At 37.0% G+C, this 23275-nt stretch overlaps 1 protein-coding gene across 7 annotated transcripts; it reads left to right on the forward strand.

Annotated features, from left to right (window-relative positions):
• The first annotated feature begins 5618 nt into the window (after positions 1 to 5618).
• LOC149812097 (ubiquitin-like protein ATG12) lies at positions 5619 to 18927 on the forward strand. Of its 7 annotated transcripts, none has more exons than XM_089993477.1 (6): positions 5619 to 5773; positions 6002 to 6060; positions 17900 to 17968; positions 18094 to 18156; positions 18306 to 18360; positions 18625 to 18927. In XM_089993477.1, the coding sequence occupies exons 1-5, from the start codon at positions 5740 to 5742 to the stop codon at positions 18321 to 18323; spliced, it is 243 nt and encodes an 80-aa protein (XP_089849603.1). In that variant the 5' UTR covers positions 5619 to 5739; the 3' UTR covers positions 18324 to 18360; positions 18625 to 18927. The 7 variants fall into 7 exon arrangements, with proteins under 7 accessions (XP_089849603.1, XP_089849602.1, XP_089849600.1 ...); XM_089993476.1 differs by having other exon boundaries at positions 18644 to 18927; XM_089993474.1 differs by having other exon boundaries at positions 18310 to 18360.
• Positions 18928 to 23275: the final 4348 nt, after the last annotated feature.

Below are 23275 nucleotides of genomic sequence, written 5' to 3' on the forward strand. Positions count from 1 at the left end.
TCTCTCTTCCCCTCTCCTTCCATGCAATCCCCCCTCTCTCTTATCTCTCTCCTCTCACCAACCCTCTCCCCTTTTATCTCTCTCTTTCTCTCTCTTCACCCTTATCTCTTTATCCTTCTCTCACTCTTACTCTCACGAAATCCCACACTCTCTCTCCTTTCTCACTCATCTCCCACCCCACCCGACACCATCACTACTATAGCTACCGTCCGGGAGCTCGCAGCCACAAGCCACTGTATGCCGCCCCATCACCGGGTACACATTGCCATTGTACACCACCATCCTCCTCCCTCGGTTTTCCCTTCACTCGACACCACCACCATCGTCTGAGATTGCACGACACTGTCACCAGACCCCGTCGTCGTGCCACCATCAGCCACACCTTACTGCTTCCTGCCACCATCACATTCTCTCTCCCCTATTCATGAGACCCCACTGAAACCCCTCCCTCTCATTTTTTTGATTTCATGGGACCCAATCGGGCTACCTCCAATCGTTGTTCACCGGTCACCAGTGCAGATCATCGTTGGTGCATGTTGCCACCAGTGTTGTGTTGCCCCCTTTTTTGTCTCTCCTCTTTCCTCCTTCTTCGTCTATCTGCCATGAAGAAGAGAGGAAAAAAAGAAAGAAAGAGGGATAAAGGAGGGAGAATAAGGAAAGGAAAAGAAAAAAAATAGAAAAAGAAAGAAGGAAAAGAGGAAGAAGAAGAAGAAAATTGAGAGTTGCACGACCACCTCTCTCCCTCTCGTCTCATCCTCTTTGTCTATGTTCGGGTGTGCCACCGCCACTACTACCACTGGGCCAGGTGGGCCCATTAACGCCAAACAACAAACTCATTGTCATTGCTACTGTATCGTTGTTGTTGTTGTTGTCGCATCACACATTGTCTTATAAATCTTGCCACATACTATCTCATAGATTGTACCATGCATTGCCTTTGGAACCATGTCATCGTCGCTCATGAATGTGTTGCCTTGTGGTCCACGTTGTTGCACACCCCTTCGAGTTATTGATCCTACGTCAAAGTATGTGTGTATTCAAGATATTCAGGAAATCCCTGAACGAAGGATGCATCTCTAGAGGTACAATTCTCAAATCCTTATTAGGGATTGAGGTACGATTACCCTATGCTTGTCAAGTTCCTAATTATGCAAAGGGTGCATAAGTTGTTACCTGTCGATGCTTTTAGAACCCAAAAATGGTTTTTTTGGGTTCGTATATTTTTAGAATATTTTATTGAACTAACTGGAGTTGGTTTTTGCAGATGGGATGTATAATCATAGAACATGGTTCATCCAAAATGTTTTGAAGTGTTTCGTTTGGCAGGTTGAACTCTAAATAAAAAAAATATAAAATTGACATATATTGTTAATTGGTTGTAGGTAATAGTGGACCTTAAGTGTGTTGTGAAAGCGTATGCCATCGAGGCATACACATTGAATGTTTGTGATATGTATTGATACGTATGTGATTAGGATATATGTATGTAAATATTTGTTTGAGCGTGTGTGCCTAGAGTGTATATCTCTATTACACTCATTTTTTTGAGGTCGAGCTCTTGTTATGGCTCATTTCCTTCATGAACTGGCATTCTACTGAGCTAATATACATCTGCGTTTACGCTCAAGTGGCCCCCCTAGTGCTAGTTTGGTTGGTGTGTCGCCATAGATAAGGCTTGTATCATCGAGAAAAATTAAGTGAATGGGGATATTTAAGAGGTACATGCAATTGGGGTGGTTTGCAAATATGAAGGTTATTGTAATGTGATACATACGTATGCACGTACAAATGAGATCTGATTTGTGCATATGAAATTGATGCATGCATATGAATGTTGTTATGGATTGAGACATACGTACAAATGCTCATATAATATGTTGTGTGTGTATGCAACCATCATACGTACAAATAATTGTGATGTATGAAATGTGATGGAATATGTGTATGCATGCATTAGAAATTAACTACATAGGGTTGTTTGCATGCATTAGAAGATATCTGCTTATGGTATATCATATATACATGAGTGGATGGCATATATGTAATGATTTAACTTTTAATTTCGTAATAGGCATCAACACCTTTTGATGGTTTCAAATATGAAACCTTGTGATGTATATTTGACATTTGTGAATATGGCAAATGATGGGTTATAAAAGTGATGCATGTTTGAAAGACATGTTTTGTATTGGGTATTGACCAAAATATTTGTTTTGTGTACTAAAACTATGTTTTATGCATATAGATATACTGTACGCATTATTGACACATGTAGTTGTATAATGTATACATGCTAGTTTATCATATGCGTCATTGGTCTGTGTTGTATCATTGAGCAAATTATAGCTTTAAATTCATACGTATAATAAATATGTTATATGTTTGAAAATACATGACTCGTGTTGGGTATTGACCCAAATGTCTGTTTCATTTGCTAAAACTTGGTTAATTATGCTTTTAAAAGCTTGCAAGGGTGGCAAGCATATATTATGCATGAAATGCATGCTGCATAAGCATGGATTTATAGGTATTGACCCAAATGATTTTTTGAATGCAAGATTTTGTAATTTGTGGTTGATACTTACAAGTATGACAAATGAGTTATGATGCATGAGATGTATGGTTAGATATCACAAAATTTATGGGTATTGACCATAGTGCAGCTAATAGTGACAAGATACTTGGCATGTGTATTTACTTATGAAATGGCTTGCATTGAGAAAAAGTTTTCCAAAGGAAAAGATAGTGACACTAAATGTTATCAAGTTAAGGTCATGTTGTAGTCACACTAAATGTAGTTAGATTAAAGTCATGTTGTAGTCACGCTAAATATGGTGAGGTTAAAGTCCTGCCATGTGACATTAAATATTGTCAAGTTAAAGTTCTGTCGTAGTCACATTAAATGTGGTCAAGTTAAAGTCCTGCCAAGAGACACTAAATGTGGTTAGATTAAAGTTCTATCGTAGTTACACTAAATGCGGTTAGGTTAAAGTCTTGTCATAGTGACACTTTCTGTAATCAGGTTAAAGTCTCATCATAGTCACACTCTAAAACAAATGGTGACATTAACTTGTACTATTGAGGTCAAGCAAGTGAGTCAAATGTGAACCTGTGCAACACCGACCCCGTGGTAAATAAGTCAACATAGATGGATGTTGTTACTATCGAGTTAGATATGAACTATATCTTCCCTCTCATTCTCTCTTTTCTCTTTCTCTTTCTCTTTCCCTTTCCACGAAGCTCTCTTTCTCTCTCCACTCCCCCCTTTTCATGAAACTCTCTTTCTCTCTCATTTCTCCCCCTTTCCTCGTCATCAGGTAATGCAAAAAAAATTAATTAAAAAGATGAAAAAAATATGAACATGCATAAGGTAAGTCATGATTGCATACTTGAATTTTGTTTATATATAAATGTATGCTAAATTTAATGAGAGTATTAGTTGTATATTGATTTCAATGTGAATATGATTGTGTACTTGAATTCTATATAAGTGCAATTGTACATTGAATGAAGTGTTATTAATATTGCATGTTTAAATTCAAAGTTAGCACAAATACATGCCTGATTGATTATGCGTAAGAGTATGTGCAAACTACCCATACACATGAGTTGTATGATATGCATGCCTTAAGGTATGTGTGTGTTGTGTGCTATGAACTATACATAAGAATATATGTAGATTTTGTACAAATCACACATAAAGGTATGCGTGACTTGAGTGTTATGGCATCCACATAAATTATATACTGTGTTTTAATCATCGTAGGATGATTCATGATTACATAAGTAGGTATGTAACCTATTATAGTTTTAAAATCGTGTGGTTGACATGCATGACTGAATAGCAAAAATTTGATGCATATTGACTCATAAAATTCTATGTATGTAAAATGCTTGCGAGCTGATTGTATGTTCGTATGTTTAAATATGATATATGCATAATTGTAAGCATGAGGTATGTGTGAGCATGATTGCATGCTTAAATGAGATAGATTTTTAACTCTATCCATGAATTTACATTTGAGCATAAGTGTATGCTCGAATGACATGTGCACATAACTATATGCACGAATATAGCTACATATAGTTATATGTTTGAATTATGTGTGTATTTTACTTACGCATAAAGATATGTGTAAGTTGTATATTTTATTTATGCATAGATGTGTATGTATAATTGTATGCTTATGTATGCATAAATGTATGTGTGCATTGTATGTTTGATATATGCACGAGAGTATGCATCAATGGTTTGCTTATTTACATATCGAAGTATGAGTGCATTGTATATTTTTTTTGTTGCTCACATCATCATTGGATGATGTAACAGTTATGTAGATTATACCATAACCTCTGTCTGTTGTATTGTTTGCTTATTGAGGCCTACTAAGGGTCTGTAGAATTTTAATGAGACAAGATATGTCTCATGCTTCATTTTTTTTACTTTTCAGCTTTACGAGAATAGGCAGATGGATGTCGAGGGACACAAGGACTGCTGTGTTGGATTGGACTGTACCCTTCTAATTCTTTTAAGTGTTTGTTATATAAACTCTAAAATTTTATTTATAAAATAAATGAAATCTTTTTGTGATATTCGAATTATTATAGTTTGATTTTAACTCTGTGATACGCCTGAGTTTGGGGATAATTTTGAGTTGGTTCGAAAAAGTCTTTTGTTGTGTTTCAAAAAAAAAAATTCTCGAGTCAAGCAAGGTGTTACAAGTGGTCCTGACAGCCAACGACACTACGTCTCGTCCCAGTGAATATGAAGAACAGGTACAAAACTTGAAAGATGAATTAAAAAATGTGACCTGGCAAATGAAAGGAATCAAGCGAAAAATGAGCCCTACAAAATTCAGGATTATGTTCTTGGCCAGGACAATGAGCCTCTAGGGACCACTCCCCAAAAGTTTATGAAGTTCAAGACTCACGTGATTATGTTCCTGGGCACTTGCTCAAACTATATGAAGAATGATTGTGCCATTGATTCAATGGTTTTCGAGGAGTCTTGAAAGAAAAGCTTTGTCATTGTTCTTAACTTTTGTTACTTTCCGCTTTCTATACATTTTAAAATGCATTGTTTCTCGCTTCCCGTATCGTTTTGCGCTTTCGCTTCCTAGTTTGGCTGAACCCGTGAGGTTTTATTATGAAAAAAAAAGATTAGAAAATGAAAAGGTCATTCTTTTTAAAGATTGCAACTCTCTATGCACTCTAACCATTGAATTCTAAAATGGTTGAATCTGAAAAATGGTTAAGTGTGATGCATAGAGTGATTTGCAACAGATTGCGGTTTACAACATACCAAAAGAGTGCATGGATAGTAGCAAAAGAGTTAGGACTTACACCATAAAAATAAAATTAGATCTTCAATTTTTGGGGTAATTTGCAAGTTATAAACATGTAATTTTGCATCACATTTAACCATTTCCGTCTCTCATTCAGACGGAGATTAATGCGAGCGATAATCTGAGGAATTTGTTAATATGTCACGCGCCTATCTTAAAAGTTTGAACACACAGGAGGTTAAATATAATTTCCTCATAAGGTAGGCGCCTATACGAAAATTTCTTAAAAAATTATTTCAGGATATCTCATGTGGCTTCTTTTTTTTAATCACAGATAATCCACGGAGCTGTCAAACGCCACCCTGACAAGGAAATTCCAAGAGGGAGGAAATTCTTGACGGATCGGTGAAATTTCCGGAAATCGAGAATTCCCGTAAACTGTATCTCCTGGGAAATGGCGGTGGAATCGCCCACTTCGGTCCATAAAGGTGGAATCTCGTTTCCCGCTTCCTTCTGTTTCGGTTTCAGGGTTTGTGGAAATAGACGGCGGCCTTTCCTGAGATGATGTTTTTAGATGCACCCAATTACCCAGAAATGTCGGATAAGTTGGGATACTTTTTTTTTTAGATAATTGGATTGGTTTTTCGGTCCTCTAGGGTTTAGTGTTTTAATCGTCGTCGTCTTAACGCTTTAGTTTCCGTCTTCCTTTGGTGCAGTCGTTGTTCATTTGAAAGCTACTGGCGATGCGCCAATTCTCAAACAATCCAAATTCAAGGTATTCCTCCTCTTTGAATTTCTTCTTTGCATTACTTTAAGACTGAAACCGGTTTGTATTCTTTCTTCTGTTTCTGTCTTCTCTTTTTAATTTCTATGTTCGTTGGGATTTTGATCAATCTGTAGACCAGTTTTGTTGAAATTGTTGGATTCATTGAACGGTTTTTGTTGTTATGTTGGATGTGTTGTATTTCTGTAATGGGTTTATCGTGTTGTTCGAATCTGGCATTCTCAAATTAGGCTCACTTGCAGCCCGTGTAACAGACAAACCGCAGTTGATGCCAAGAATCTAAGTCTGGTCATTTGTGATTTTTGTTATTCGGTGGAAGTATGGATGGAGATAACAATTATGCAATCTATATTTTAGATCCTTCAATCTGATAATTGCTGATGCTAAATTGTATGGGGATCTTGAAGGGGATGAATGAATTCCAAACAGCATGAGTTGGTAAAACCAATGTTGCAACTTGCAAGTATCAGTATCTTATACGCGATGATATATATGGGGTGTTTCGATACGATACACAACCCTATTTTGATATGGGTGTGTATCTTACGATACATCCCCGTATCTTAAGATATGTCCCTGTATCTTTAGGATACACTCCGATATGGGGTGTATCTTAAGATACGCTATAAATGCAATTTAAGTGCACTCATTTCAATTTTTTTTTTCCAAAACATATAAGGCCCCATGGGGGCTAGTTGGTATTCATCCCTAAAGAGCTTAAGAGTGACTTAGGGAATCTTTTTGCAAAAGAAAGGAATTAGAAGATGATGATGATACTCATGATTGACGTTATCTAGTTCATTTTTGTTTTAATTTTGAAAAAAATTAGCTATGTAAAAATTTTAAGTATTGAAAAAACACTTTATACTTATTTTTTTTGTTCATGTAAACCCACATTATTATGAATCTTGTGACTTATTAGCTTGGATTCGTTACTTAATATGCATATTGTTTCACAGTTTGCATTTTTCATGTGAGATACGCATGCCATTTATAGCATATTATCTTGATTATTAAATGTTCGATGTCTTATGTGATATTATTATTTTATCTTATGTGATTCATCATTGTTTCTTGTGCTATGAATTTTTTAGATTTTTCTTATTTTTTAGATTTTTTATTTTTATTTAAAACATACGATTTTTTTACTATATGATACAATGCATATCTTATTTTGGGCCCGGTCGATACAGGTTACGATGTGGCTTTTACAACCTTGGGTAAAACATGTTTTAGATAGTGCAATTATTGGCATGGCTAATGAGACACAAAGGAAAGAATAAAGGATTTTACTCAAGTTCATTTCTGCTGTCATCTTCTTGTTTGGAACATTATTTCAACGAGCATAACCATTATGCTATCAAGTGGAAAAGCATGGGTGGTGAAAGCTTTGGATTATTACCCAATTTAACCAAGTGGCATGTTAGATTGATTTTAAAACCTTGGTTGTGCTCATAATCGCAAAGGACATCCCTAGAATCTTTAAGGCTTTAAGTTGGTCATGGAGTTGTTAATAAGAGATGTCTATTGTGATGATAGATTTCCATTAGCGACTCTAGGCCTGTTCCCTATCTGGCTAGGCAAGTACCCTTTTTTTGCCTCCCACTTTCCCTTGCTTTGGATCCTCAAGGCCAACACAATTGGGTTTTTTTGTGTCTTTTGGAGTTGAATCTGAGCGATCAGCTACCTGTTACCACATTTTTTTCTGTTTCTTAAATATCTCTAAACTCTGTTACCATGACTTCTTTTATCAGAAACCCTACCTCTTTGAATCTCATGGAAGGTTGTGGGGCATTATGACCTTGGCACGCAGGTAACATTTTGACTTCTAGATCTTTGATGCCTTGGATGGCAACCTTGGCACGCACTCCCCACCACCCTAATATTACAAGTGGTTTATAACCCTTTTTCATCGAAGACAAAAGAATTCTTTTAGTTGTTTTCGCTTCCTTGGTGTGCTCTTAATATTGAAGGCAGTAAATTCAATGTAACTTTTTAAAAATCCATGATACATGATTTGGTTTGAATTGGTGGAAGTTCATCTTTCTAAGGATCGATTCATATGGCCCATAATCAACTTTAACCTGTGAGAAACTTCGATCATTTTCTTGTTTATCACCATTTGTAGGAATGCATATACAACATGATTATACCTTGTACCATTTTGGATTACACTTAATGAAGTGGCTTTATCTCTTGCCATTCATCTTCTGTTTCATACAGTAGTGGGTGTGCTATGTGAGGGCTTTGAGAATCATATTCACTAGTTGTGGTAGAAGGAAAATGTGATATTTTTGCATGATGAGGAAAGCACATTTTGTGAGTATAGAAAAAATGAAGGGAAAGATTAGTGGGACTCTATCCTTGCATGGGAGAAGTGCTCTCATCCATACAAAATTTGTAATTGATGAAGATGGTTAGCCAATAGCATACTTGTTCAAGATACTGTTGAATGGAGAATCTATAAGGAGATAAAATCAAGGTAAGTATCGTATTGTTACCCGTATCGATTGGGCTCAAATTAAGACCATATCGTATCGTACCGTAAAATATCATAATTTTTAATAAAATTTTTCTAAAACATCCAAAATAATCAAGAAAATCAGAAAAAAAATAACAAAAATTCTAAAAAAATCATCACATGAAACAATGATGAATTACACAAAATACAACCATAAAACCACATATGAATCCTTTATGTCTCTATGAGCTGCATAAGACATCATCAAACATCAACTAATATAAAATCATAGATAACATTGCATGTATATCTCACAAGAACAATGCAAAATATTAAATATCTTGCAATTAAGAACATGCCACAAGACTCGTACTTTCATATTACATAAAAAAACTATTATGGCAATAGTTACCCTCGATTTTCACTTATTACTTAGTGCTTCATTGTCATGCCAGATCATCTTACTCCATCTTTGTTGGAGTGTGGAGCCTGATTTCTACCTTTATATAAATCTCTAATTTTCGCAAATTCAACTTCTCGGTAAGTTGGCTGGGGGTTGTAGGTGGGAAGCACCTCCCGAAGGCAAAGTTTTTTAGAGGGTAGCTTTGTAATTTTACTCTTAATAAAGATTTTTTACCTTAACCTACTTCTTTGAGTGAAAAAATGGTAGAAATGCACTTTTACTTTAGCAAACCGCAAAATCCCTCTCACTTGTGTACAGATCGGCCCCAAATCGTTCTCACGAGTCTTAGGGTGCGTGGATACCTCTCTAATGACTTCTACACAAATGAGAGAGTCATCCCTCAAGAGGTCTTTAAAACCCAAAACTGAAAAATTATGATTTTGTCATTTTTTAAGAGTGTTAACCTTATATTATATGATACACTCTGTATCGTACGATACAGGCATGTATCATACGATACATACGATATGTATTCGTATTGCGATACGAGTACATATCATATCGATATTATAAATAGTAACGATACGTACAACATTGGATAAAATCATGATTTTCAATCTAAGAGCTGGGTATTGGATCAGACAAAATTGACTTGGATATCTCAGGTTGGTTAGCTCAATGAGTTGATAGAGGGGTGATTTTTATTTAAGTAGCAACAAAGAGAGAGGGTTGATGAATCAATTAAGCTAGATGAGCTAATGACGAAACTAAGTCTGAGTTTATGCTAAACACGAGGTATACTATTATTTTGATTCGACAATGGGCCAATCTCAAGTAGCAACAAAGAGAGAGGGTTGATGAATCAACTAAGCTAGATGAGCTAATGACGAAACTAAGTCTGAGTTTATGCTAAACACGAGGTATAGTATTATTTTGATTCGACAATGGGCCAATCTCGAGTTGATCCTTCTGATTCACAAGTTAACTCACCAAGATTGCTAACCATGGATGAAATGGTGGCAAAGATAAAGTTAATAACATGAAGAAAATATAACAGGAGATTAAAGAACTTTATGCCATTTTGGTTGCATCATATTATGTTTGGAACATCATTCTCTTGATAGTGCAAAACACCAAGCACTATTCTAATTTATGAGACATGAGCAAAACAATGGCAAGTGCCATCTTGTTTCTAGTAATTCTTGAATTGGCCATCTCATCCATAGCACAGAGCAGGTCTGTTTAAGATATTTTGGTTCATGTCACTACCATTTTAGCCCACAGACAGTTGTCATTCCTAGGTACTGTCCAGAAACATTTGGAGATGAGAATTTGGTTGATAATCTTCTTTCTCTAAAAAAACCGCCATTTTATTTGTTCATGAAATGGTTAAAACTGTCATTTTCAAGAATCAACTAGAGTTAGGTGAATAAAAAGTAACTCGTGGTCATCTGAGCTATTTCTTATAAAGTTGGATGTTTATCTTTAATATTTGAAATGTGAGCATCTAAATGTAAATTCGCCATACATTAGGTGTCTATATGTAAATTACCCTTTCTTTCCTCTCTTTTTTTTGTTAGTTCTTTGGATTTGCCTCCTGCTGCTTATTCCCTGATATAAAGCAGCTATGAACAGAATTACAATGTAAGATCTTATTTAAATAATCTAGGAGCATGTCACCACTTGTTTAATTCGATTAACATTTGTGGACTAGGTTGGAGCTATGTTTGGATGCCCATACCTAACTATTGCTCCAATCCCTGTCCTCCCCCAACAATGCCACCAACAAGGAATGGATGGTATCCTTTTTCACTGATTTGTCCCTGTTTGTAAGGGATTCAATGTCAACGTTTCTTCTCTTTCTCTACTACCTCTTCCATATCCAATGTAATATGGTGGCTGAAGGTTGCCTTTGCCCCCTAGTTCAAAAATATGCATATGTACATGCTGATTATGGTTGTGCTCGGCCTCTTAAAAGTTATGGGTTTTAAAAATGCTATTTCTTTTAGATACCTGACTTTTAAGACGTGTAAATCAAATGTTACTAATTTGGAAGTTTGCTGTGTTGAAAACCATGAAATTAGGTAGTGACTACCTTTAATGGGTAACATGGTAAATTGGTAATTTCCTAAATGTGTTGTCTTATGTTAGATCATAAAATATTAGCCTACACAAGATCAGAAGGAATTCACATGCGCGCGTGCGCACACACACCCCACCTTTGGGGGGGGGGAGGGAGATGGGGGATTGTTTGTGGAAGAGAGTGAAAAATTCAGTGTGCATTGTAAATGTGTTGTCTTTGTAATAAAGTTTCTAATGAAAAGAGCAAAGTCTTCAAGCGAAAGCACGGAAGCAGGCACATACACAAGAGGCCACAAAGGGGCAAAATAAACCACAAAAGTGGTCAAGCACAAAAAGAGGTAAAAAATATTCTTCACTTCATAGAATGCTTCACAAGAAGCTTAGAAAATACATGGGGCTGTGCCCCTTATTTATACACAGCAAGGGACCCAAGGAGGGGCTCCCATAGAGTCGTTGGAGCCCCTCCAACGGTCATATTTATGACCGTTGGAGGGGTCCAACGACTCTATGTGGACCCCTCTCAAATGATAAAAAAGAAAAACTAAAAAATAAAAAAAGGAAAAAGAATAAAGGAAAAAGAAAGAAAAGAAAAAGCATATCAATGATATGCGTGTACAGGTGAAATGACAGAAATACCCCTGACGGGTTTTACAAAATAAATATATATATATATATATTTATATATATATAGATAGACACATAGACATATATATCATATATATGTATATGTGTCGTAATCTATATATATATATATATATATATATATATATATATATATATATATATATATATATATACATCATATTTTAACACCCCCCCTCAAACGCATGGTGAAATCACCGAGAGTTCGCTAAGGAGAAAGTAGAAGCGATGCGAAGGCATGGCTTTGGTGAAGAAGTCCGCCAACTGATATTCGGTAGGAACATATGGGAGTTGAATAGTGCCGCGTAGGAACTCATCTCGAACATAATGACAGTCCATCTCAATATGCTTCGTTCGTTCATGAAAAGTGTGATTGCTAGCAATATAGATGGAGCTCTTGTTGTCATAACACAGCTTTGAAGGAGTTGAGAATGAGACACCCATATCTTTAAGTAAGCTTCTTAACCATATAATCTCAGTTGTGGTAGTGGCCATCGCACGGTATTCTGCTTCGGTAGACGAGAGAGAAACTTTACGCTGCTTCTTACACCTCCAGGAGATAAGTGACTCCCCAAGAAACACACAATAACCTGTGGTAGAAATACGATCATCGGGGTTACCCCCCAATCAGAGTCAGTATACACAAGTAAAGTGAGAGGTGAAGAAGAGGAGAAGAATACTCCCTTAGTTATGGAATTTTTTAATTATCTGATAATCCTCATTACTGCTGCCATGTGAGTAGTAGTAGGAGCAGTCTGAAATTGGCTTGCACTATGAACTGCATGTGAAATGTCAGGCCTGGTGATAGATAAATATGTTAAGGATCCAATTAATTGACGATAAGGCATGGGATCTGCTAAAGGAGTGCCATCATTGGCTCTCATCTTGGCATTGATCACTTCTGGAGTCTCCACCCTTTTGTCATCTGTCAACCCAGACTTAGCAATAATGTCAGAGGCAAGCTTCATTTGAGATAGGACATACCCCTTGGGGGAGTATGCAACTTCAATTCCTAAGAAATACCTTAGAAAACCCAGATCAGACATATCAAAATTTTTCTTAAGAATGTTTTTAATAAGATCAATACCTTTCTTATCATTATCTGTGATAATCATGTCATTAACATATAATAACAAAATTGTTATGTATTCATTAGAAGATTTAACAAACAAAGCAGTATCTGTGTAACATAAGGAGAAACCATTATCAAGAACTACTTTGCTAAAAAGATCATACCAAGCTTTGGGTGCTTGTTTTAAACCATAGAGAGCTTTGTTTAATTTTAGAATATTACCTTTCCCAATTTCAAGACCCGGCGGAGGGTCCATAAGAACTTCTTCACACAGAGTTCCATTTAAAAACACATTTTTAACATCAAGTTGATATATCGGTCATTGTTTGATGGAAGCTAAAGCAATTAGGGTTCGTACACTAGTCATTCTGGCTACAGGAGCAAAGGTTTCTTCATAATCAATCCCATATTCTTGGGCGTAGCCTTTTGCAACCAAACGAGCTTTGTATCTTTCAAGTTGATATATCGGTCATTGTTTGATGGAAGCTAAAGCAATTAGGGTTCGTACACTAGTCATTCTGGCTACAGGAGCAAAGGTTTCTTCATAATCAATCCCATATTCTTGGGCGTAGCCTTTTGCAACCAAACGAGCTTTGTATTTTTTTTCCTAAAGGTTGAGGAATAATGCTCCAGGTTTGGGCCTTGTTAAGAGCCTCTAATTCGATTTTCATAGCTTCAATCCAATGTGGGTGATCTTTAGCTTCCTTGAATGAGGTAGGTTCATAATACAAATGTATTAACATGAGACAACCCCTATAATTCGGCGAAAAAGATTCATAAGACACAAATTTTTGTGGTGGCCTACTAGTACGAGAAGATCTCCTAGGTGGATTGTTATCAATAGATTCTTCTAAAGAGAGGTCTTGAGAGTATCTGTCAATAGCAGGTTGATGTTCATTTCCGATCCGCCGGGTATATATATTTATATCATTTTGGGAAGTATTCTCATGTTGTGGTATATCATTATAATGTGAAATTCCATCACAACTAGTATCACAAGTAATTGCCTCAGGAGACTCAATCCTAGGAGCTAAGTCGAATAGAAAAGAATAATCGATGTCTTCCTTAGATGTGTGGATATCGAAACCATTTTGATCTTCAATAAAGTTTACATTTCTCGACACATATAATTTATTGTTTCGAATATCATAGCATCTATAGCCTTTTTGATTCTCACCATAGCCAATTAACACACATTCAATAGCTTTAGGTGACAACTTATCTTGTCCTAGATTAAGTACAAAACATTTGCATCCAAAGATTCTTAGTCTATTAAAATCAGGAGTAATTTTAAAAAGTTTTTCAAATGGTGAAACATTTTTTAAAGAAGAAGAGGGCATACGATTCACAAGATATGTTGCGGTAAGAAGAGCTTCGGCCCAAAAGTTTTTAGGAACATTTTTAGACACAAGAAGAGTTCTTGTGGTTTCGATTAAATGTCTATGTTTTCTTTCCGCAAGACCATTTTGTTGCGGAGTTTTAGGACAAGATCGTTGGTGCAAAATTTCATTTGTTTTAAAATAATTTTGAAAATCTTTAGACATGTACTCTCCTCCTGAGTCGGACCTAAAAGTGGCTATATTGTGTTGGAATTGATTTTGAACAAGAGCGTGAAACTCTTTAAAATTAATGAAGACATCAGATTTATTCTTGATAATGTAAACCCATGTATATCTAGTAAAATCATCAATAAAAGAAACATAGTAAGAGAAGCCCCCTTTGGACATAACGGGTGCCGGTCCCCATACATCAGAATGCACAAGTTCAAAAGGCCTTTTTGACACAAAATTGCTATGAGAATATGGAAGAGAGTGAATTTTCCCAAGAATACAATCATTGCATGTAAATGTATTTGTATTACAAAATTTTTCCAAAAACGGAAAAAGATACAACTTGAAAATACTAGGGTGTCCAAGTCTCTTATGCCAAGTCTCAATATCTTTGGATTGAACGTGATTACAAAATGATTTGGATGGCAAAGACAAAAAATCCATATAGTAAAGGTCCCCTCTTCTATGGCCTTGCCCAATCCGCTTCCCGGACCGGAGATCCTGCACATAGCAATGGGTAGGTGAAAACGAGACATTATATTCAAAATCGGTAATTTGAGAGACGGAAAAAAGATTTAGATTAAGTTTTGGAATAATTCGGATTTTGGGAAAAAAAAAATCTTTGTTTTGGTCATAAGTTTTCTCAAGGTTTCCAATACCTTCAACATTTAAAGATGTTCCATCGGCGGTGGATACATATGATTTAAATTTATTGAGACTTGGTTTTGATAAAAGTGATGCATTTGGAGTCATATGGAAAGAGGCACCCGAGTCAAGAATCCAAGAGGTCATACCTGGAAAAGAGGAGATGGCGGCACCGAAAGTGGAAGGTGAGGAGGATGATGTAGAGGCGTTCATCTTTATAAATTGTTGAAGAGTTTCGGTTAGATGAGCGATGGACTCCTTTATGTCACCATCCTTCTTTGAATCTTCATTGATGATTGGTGGAGTTTCCCCCACGGAAGCCACCTTCTTCTTGAATCTAGGGCAATCGGGACGAATATGGCCCGGTTCATTACAATTATGACAAATAATTTTTCTTCCTCCACCACCATTATTCTTCCAAAAATGTGGTGGTTTATATGTTCTTACATTGTTGCCGGGTCTAGACACGGCATGCACTTCATCAACATCTTTTTTCAAGGCCAAACGGGTTTCTTCTTGATATAAATCGGCCAAAATATCACTTAGAGGGGTAGAGGCCCTATGAAGTAGAGATCCTCTAAGTTGTTCAAATTCGGGACGAAGCCCATGAATAAATTGAAAGAACCTCTCTTTTTCCATTTGCTCTTGTCTCATAGCAATAGCACTTCCTTCCCATTGTGGTTCGAGAAGGACAAGTTCATCCCATAAAGAGGATAGGGCACTATAGTAGTCCCTAATGCTCATATCACCTTGCTTGGTAGCTCTTACCTTTTCTTGTAGAAAAAAATGCCTAGCAAGGTCTCTTTGGGTGTACATGCCTTTCATAACAAACCATGCTTCATTAGCCTTTTTGAATTTTGCAAGGTTTGCACAAATCTTCAACTCGACATTATTCATGAACCATGCTAAGATTTTAGCATGTTCACTTTCCCAATCTTCCATTTTAGAAGAATAATCAAGAATAGCCTTTTCCTTTTCTTCTTCATTCAAAGCTTTTTCCTCATTTCCTTCAAATTTAGTTAACTTCAATTGTGGTTCCGGAATGGTTCCACATACGTAACCCCAAAGTTTTTTACCTTTGAGATTATTCTCCATAGCGGCGGCCCACATGCGGTAATTGGTCCCATCCAATTTGAATGAGAGATCGATTTTTGCATCTTTGTTGGCCATTTAGAAAAACAAATTAATAAGACAAGAGAGAGGAGAGGTATTACTTGTCAAGGTAGAATCCGATGAAGCCTTCTTAACCAAGCTCTGATACCATGTAATAAAGTGCCTAATGAAAAGAGCAAAGTCTTCAAGCGAAAGCACGCACATACACAAGAGGCCACAAAGGGGCAAAATAAACCACAAAAGTGGTCAAGCACAAAAAGAGGTAAAAAATATTCTTCACTTCATAGAATGCTTCACAAGAAACTTAGAAAATACATGGGGCTGTGCCCCTTATTTATACACAGCAAGGGACCCAAGGAGGGGCTCCCATAGAGTCGTTGGAGCCCCTCCAACGGTCATATTTATGACCGTTGGAGGGGTCCAACGACTCTATGTGGACCCCTCTCAAATGATAAAAAAGAAAAACTAAAAAATAAAAAAAGGAAAAAGAAAGAAAAGAAAAAGCATATCAATGATATGCGTGTACAGGTGAAATGACAGAAATACCCCTGACGGGTTTTACAAAATAAATATATATATATATATATATATTTATATATATAGATAGACACGTAGACATATATATATCATATATATGTATATGTGTCGTAATCTATATATATAGATATATATATAAATATACATCATATTTTAACAGTCTTCCCTCTTCGCTTTGCTGCCATTGAGTCAAACCTTCGCCATTGCCCCTTTGGAGTGATTATTCTATGGGACAGAATGTCTTCTGCTACACTATTCAGTTGACTATCCATCGTCTGTTATAAAAATTATATATCTTTTAGTATTGGCGCAGGTGGGTTATGATTCCTTCCTATACATGATAATGTTTTACTACTTTCAAATTTTAGAAATTAGATTTGAATAATGTGAGTCATGTTAATTTGTTTCACTGTGTACTTAAGAATGGTTGGTGAATAGTAATAATGTAAGAGAATGGTGCATCCACTGTTTTTTCAGAATTTATGAGTAAAAGTGTACTTTTTGAGAACGTATTCTTTTTCATTAGAAGTGTTTCAAAAAGACCAAATTATGTGTTGAGCAGTCAGAATCGATGGCTCAGCACATAAATTGGTCTTTTTAGACCAATTTTCCAATACTTGTATCTATTCTGACGTCCCTCAGATGACTGTGGAATGTGTCATTGCATACATTTGGATCCATTGTCACATGAACTTTTAGGCATCATTACATGTATCTATTCTGACGTCTTTGAATAGTTGTGTAGCACTTACATACATTGTTGTGTTGTTTCATAACATTTCTAGGCGTCATAGGCCTTCCCTTAACATCCTTCCTTGCTTGCTTCCTTTCCTTATCGGTCAAGTGTCAGAAAATAAGAATTCGCTGATTCCCTTGTTTTGCTCTGTTCTCGACATATTTAAATATCATTAAAGGATGTTCTGCCCACTATACGCCAGCAGAAACAGATTCCTTCATTCAATGAGGGTTGCCTGTCGTCTTTTGTATATTGTATTCACTTGTAGCTTGTACTTATTCCTTTATGACATATTCTCATAACGCTTTCCCTCAATTAAATATGCTTTTCTGTTATCAATGTTATGATGGCTATAAAGATACATCTGACATGCCATATTTAGCAATAAAACATGTCCTGGTTAGAGGAAAGCCATGGTAATGATAAATAACATAATTATACTTATTATTTCGCAAATTGTAAGTTGTGTTTCCATTCTGATAAAGAAGATTGCCTACTAATACTGACTGCACTTTCTAATTTACTAGACAATTTAGTACCTAATGGCTCATAGAAAAGCTGAAATTCCTTCAATTTTATAAATTAACAGATAACAGGAACAGAAAAGTTTGCAAAGGTCATTGATTTTCTGCGGAAACAGCTACACAGGGAGACACTGGTAATGAATTTTGTACTTTTCTTTATTCCCTTTCTATAGTTGGTCTGACCTATATATATATTCAATGGAATGACCTATGACATTAAATTGTGGAAATTCATGCATTTCTTTTGTTTGATTGATAGTTTGTGTATATAAACAGCGCCTTCTCACCCAATCCTGACGAGTTGGTGATCGACCTATACAATGTAAGCTTGTAATTGATTCATACATTCACTTTTTTTTAGGGAAATTCAGGGAAAATCTTCACTGAGCTAATAGAATAAAAATTTTATTTCATGTGATGCTGCTTATCTTCCTATTGATCAAACCTCTGAATATCAGTGTTCTCTACTAGCTAGGAGCCGGAGGATAACATTGTGATTTATAAACTCCATCATGTTTAACATGAGGTAAAAAGATATTTGAAATAAGCAAATTTACTCAAACAAGTATCCAGTTGACTTAAAATCAGTTGTTTGTTCAGTCGGCCTGATGGACTTGTGGAAGTTTATATACCGGCTGATCCTGGACTCACGTTCTTGTAGGAGGCTCAGGCCATGCTTATTGACCTTGGCCTGTAATCGTGCACCACATTTGCATCATAACTCTGTCTTTTTTTTCCTTTTTCTGCTATTATTTTTCTTTTTCTTTCATCGACCTGTTTTTTTGATAAGGATTCCTCCTGGAACATAGAATTTCGGGATTGACGGAAAGCTGGTGGTGAATTATGCTTGTTCGATGGCATGGGGTTAATGACTGAAGCTGGAAACCATGCTGGCTGCTAACTAATGATGCTTAATGGCATTAGGAGAGGAGTAATATTACTGGAATTACACGATTTTGATGTTTGTTTAGTGGGGACTTATTGGTGGTTATGAACTTTCTTTTACTGTGAATTTGTTTGATTGTTGATGTATTCTTTGTTAGGCCTATGATTAATGGAATTGCATTGGTGATCATGACCTTCTACTGTAAAACCTATGTCACCTGGGTACGGGTACGGGTACGGGTACGGGTACGGGTACGGGTACGGGTACGGGTACGGGTACAGGTACGGGTACGGGTACGGGTACGGGTACGGGTGCGGGTATGGAGGGTACGACACGGCAATTCCAAAAACACGGCTAAATATATACTGAAAAATATATATTATATATCTACAATATACTGAAAATGTATATTATATATTGAAAATATAATATAGGACACGGCAAATGCCGTGTCCAGGTACCAGTACCCGTGTCGACACGGGTACGGCACCCAAGGTGCCGTGTCGCGGTAACATAGTGTAAAACATATTTGCTTGCTTGTTTGCTTCCTATTTGTAAATAATGGAGAGTGTCTCATTTGTCTGGTTCCCCCTCATCAAAACAAGACTGGCAAATTTCTCAGTTGTTAACAGAATAGGATTTGGTGAGGTGAATAAAAGTGGAGCCTTTTCAGCCAGAAAGTCTATTCTTTTTCATTTATTGGAAGAAATGATTTTTTAAGCTATTGAAAAACCCAGTTACTAGGGGAATCAAATTAGTTAAATGTAAATGGTGTTCTTCATTTATAAAATTTTGGTGCATTGTGGACCATTGATTTTTGAAGCTCTTAAAAAACTTGTTCACAGAGGTGCTACCTGTAGTGCTTGATCTAGAACATTGTAAATTAAATGGATTTTTTAGATGCTGCAGATGTGTATTTATCACTTATCAAGCTTTCTGGTTATTTTTGGGGTCTTGTGTTCTCCATTGCTGTTTGGGAACGACCATTCTACACTACAAGCATTTGTGTAGGCTAGGCTGTCCTTGATCATATCTTGAGACAAAGTTGCACTTGTGCTTTTGCAGCAAAACCTAATTAGTAGGCAATGAGATGCATGAACTGTTACCGAGTGTCATAAACCCTTTCAGCAAGCTTTGGAGATGTCTGCACCATCATATTGGTATAATGTCTGCCATGAGGATTGAGTGAAATGAATCTCAAGCCCATTTTTTCACTCAAGATTTTTTTTTTGTTTTTTTAGTATGCCCATGGGATTCAAACCTGAGACCTTTTGGTTATGATTGTGCGACCTTACCATCCAGCTATTTCATTTGATCTCATTTGGTTATGATTCACTATATGTGCTATGTTTCCTTTTTAATGCTTTACCAAGAGCTATATGTGATCCACTTAAGATAAATTAGCATCACTAGATGTTGCTTAATGGATTTTTTTTCATTTATTTTGTGTAAATATTGTGTATGTTGGTTGTTTGTAATCATATTGAGCATCATTTTTGAAGGTAGAAACTTTCACAATCTATGAGATTTCTAAGGGCAATGATACAGTGATCGACAATGACTTTTAACAACTACATTTTTGTATTCTGTATTTTGCATGCGGTTGCTACAATCGATTATACCTACAATCCAGTTAAAATCTCATATTGGAAGCTGTTTTTACTCTTTACATATAGGCTTATATATATAATCATGGCAACTTTATGTTTATCTGATCTTTCAAGTATTTAAGATAAATTGTTTAGATGCCAACAAGGGCTTAGCACATCTAGCTAGGTGGGTCGTCTTAATACATTCAAGTTGAAGGATGTCATTAGTCTGATATCCAAGATAGGACCATACAGCAGAGCGTCTACCTCTCCTAGGGCCCACCACTTGAACCAAGTTTTTCCCTCAATAAATATTAAAAACAAAACTAATTGCTTAGATGATTGCTTGAGTTTTTTTTTATCCTTTGAAATTGCTTGTTTATCTTTAACCATAACTACAAAATGAGAAACTGCAAAAGTGACATTCAAGCCATCTAAAGAACAGAAAAGGTTAAAAGTAAAGAATCAACTAGAGCAAGGTGATATAAAAAGTAACCTATGCAGTCAATTGAACAAAGTCTTAAGTGTTTATCTTAACTATTTGAAAACTGGCGCGGCTAAATGTAAACTTGCCATATGTTAGGCAGCTATATGAATTACTAAAATTACCCTAAGAAGGGGGCACTTTTTTTGTATTAAGAATAAAAATCTGGACGATGCATAACATCTTTGCCAATCTTAAGGATTTTCTTTTTTTTTTTCTTGATAGGCAAGCTGGGGGTAGTCAGACCCCCTACCAGTTATCCAACTATACCATTGGTTTTGAACCTGCAACGTCCCAACACAAGGTGACGTGCACTAGCTGCTCCTACCAGACAAGTGGAGCCAGCGTTGGGAAAGGATCAAGTTTCTTCAACATTTTTTATGCCTCCAAGTGCCAGCTAGACATAATGGGAAATTTTTCTTTTTTGTGATAACCAAACAAGGAGTTTGATTCACTGGGGTTTATATTCTTTAGGTGCCACTGCTACTGGAGTTGGAAGCTACTGCGAGAAGGGATCGTGGAGGGTGAATCCAGAACACGAGTGGAATAGAAAATGGCATAAAATTTATAGTTGAAACTTGTTTTCCTTGCTTAAATGGAAAAAAATAAGTATTTTTATCAGCTACATTCATTATATTTTTACAATAAAAACATAGATTAAAAATGTACAGCATGAGAAAAATACTTAGAATATCAAAAAGTTCATTATCATACTGAAAGAAGCCAGCTTTTCATTTTTGTGAGCTTTTCATAAAGTTTCAGAAGCGTGAAAAGAATCACGGGCCTCCTGAAAAGCCTTTTTTTTTTTTTTGAGAAAGTGTCCACCAAGTATGATGTAAACTTCCTTCCTAGTGCCGCAGAAAATAAGCTTGCACACATCTGGCTGGATGTCAATTGATCGGATTTTATCCGATATCCTACTGAATCCCACTTAGTCTAGTCATATTTGGCAAGCCGAGACCATATATGGTTTTGGTTTTTTTCTACCGAATCTGACAAATATCCAGATTTGATGGATATCAATCTGATTACATGTAAAAAGTGAATTTGGTATGATCCTTTCACCATCCAAGTCCAAATCTGAATCCTAACAGTCGACATCCCCACGTCAGGCAAGTTTGACTTTCGAGAGAGAGAGAGAGCCCAAACCGAGTACAGCATAAATGTTTTTTTTGGATAATCCAAGGGAACTAGGGATGGCAGTGGATGGGGGGGAAAGCGGAGCCCGGCCTTGCCCCGTTTGGACCCGTGTGGGGATGGAGGCGGGGATGGACTTATGCTTTCCCCTGCCCCATCCCCGTCTTGATCTCTGCCTTGCCCTGCCCCGTCCCCAATCCTTCTAAGGGATGATACTAAACCGAGGGGAAATAGGGCCCCGCCCCGCCTCACCCCCGTTTGGAGCAGGGATGGAGGACATGAAACAGAGATGGAGGCGGGGGTGGAGGTTAAAATCCATTCATGTTCGGGGATGGAGGTTCGGATTTGAGATGGGGCGGGGGTGGAGACCTTGTCTCCCACCCCTGCCCCAGTCCATTGCCATCCCTAAAAGAAACCCCTCTTCACCGATCACACCTTGGCTGGTCTCCGGTTGGTAAAACCCTTAAGGTCCCCCTTGCCCACTGGAGAGTACACCCAGCTTTGACACTTCATCATGAGATGCCACCCGTGACTTTCAAACTTGTGACATCCCATCAACTTGATGACATTCACAACTTGCCCCTACCGGACGAGCAGAGCCCTTGTGGGCGAGTACAACGTAAATGTTGACACATAATAGTGTGATGGATACAAACTGATATAGAAGAAAAACCAAACAAGTTTGGAAGCAGATCAGGTCATGCTGAACATGAGCGTTTTTGCTCACGCGGACATCGTGGCCGTCTGTTTGCATTTTGGATGAATGCTACATGGTTTTGTTGACTTTTGATCTTTTTAAAATGCAAATGGATGGCCAGATGTCAGCATGAGCAAAAACGCTCATGTTCAGCATGACCTGATCTGCTTCCAACAAATTTATTCTTCTTGGGCCAAATGTCAGTTTTCTACTCGTTGACAGCTCAAGATTTTGATTTGAATAGGGTATGCATCACCTGCCTTGTTACTTGATGACAAATTAGTGCAAGTTTTCAACACCATAATCCTGAAAATAAGGGGATGGTAGTGCTTCCCAACCCAGCACCCCACCCTCCTCGTCAGTTTCTGGACTCACAGTGCCCCCGAGAAACCGGCAAGGTCTCAAAGACTGTACACTCATTGGATCGGTAATTTTGACCAACTGTCTCATTTTCAGTGCCATTCTGGGCTAAACTGGGTCGGCCATGATAGTTTATTGGAATGGGAGGAATCAGTACGTCCTTAACCAGTTTAACCTCATTCAGACACATCCTAACCGACTACAAAAAGCATAGTTGCAGGCGTTTGCTTAATCTGAACTTACAGATGTATGAAATCCAACCGGCTTGTAGGGGGGTATTGTTTGTGC

Source organism: Nuphar pumila, chromosome 17, assembly GCF_984573655.1.
Source record: "Nuphar pumila chromosome 17, dmNupPumi1.hap1.1, whole genome shotgun sequence".
Taxonomy (NCBI): Eukaryota; Viridiplantae; Streptophyta; class Magnoliopsida; order Nymphaeales; family Nymphaeaceae; genus Nuphar; species Nuphar pumila.

What these genes read in the sequence shown, in the direction of transcription:
- LOC149812097 (XM_089993472.1), top strand. Translation starts at nt 5,740, where the DNA reads ATGGCGGTGGAATCGCCCACTTCGGTCCATAAAG. An exon ending in TCAAACAATCCAAATTCAAG is followed by an intron (nt 6,061 to 17,899) that starts GTATTCCTCCTC and finishes ATAAATTAACAG; the next exon opens with ATAACAGGAACAGAAAAGTT. An exon ending in TGGTGATCGACCTATACAAT is followed by an intron (nt 18,157 to 18,643) that starts GTAAGCTTGTAA and finishes CCTGGAACATAG; the next exon opens with AATTTCGGGATTGACGGAAA.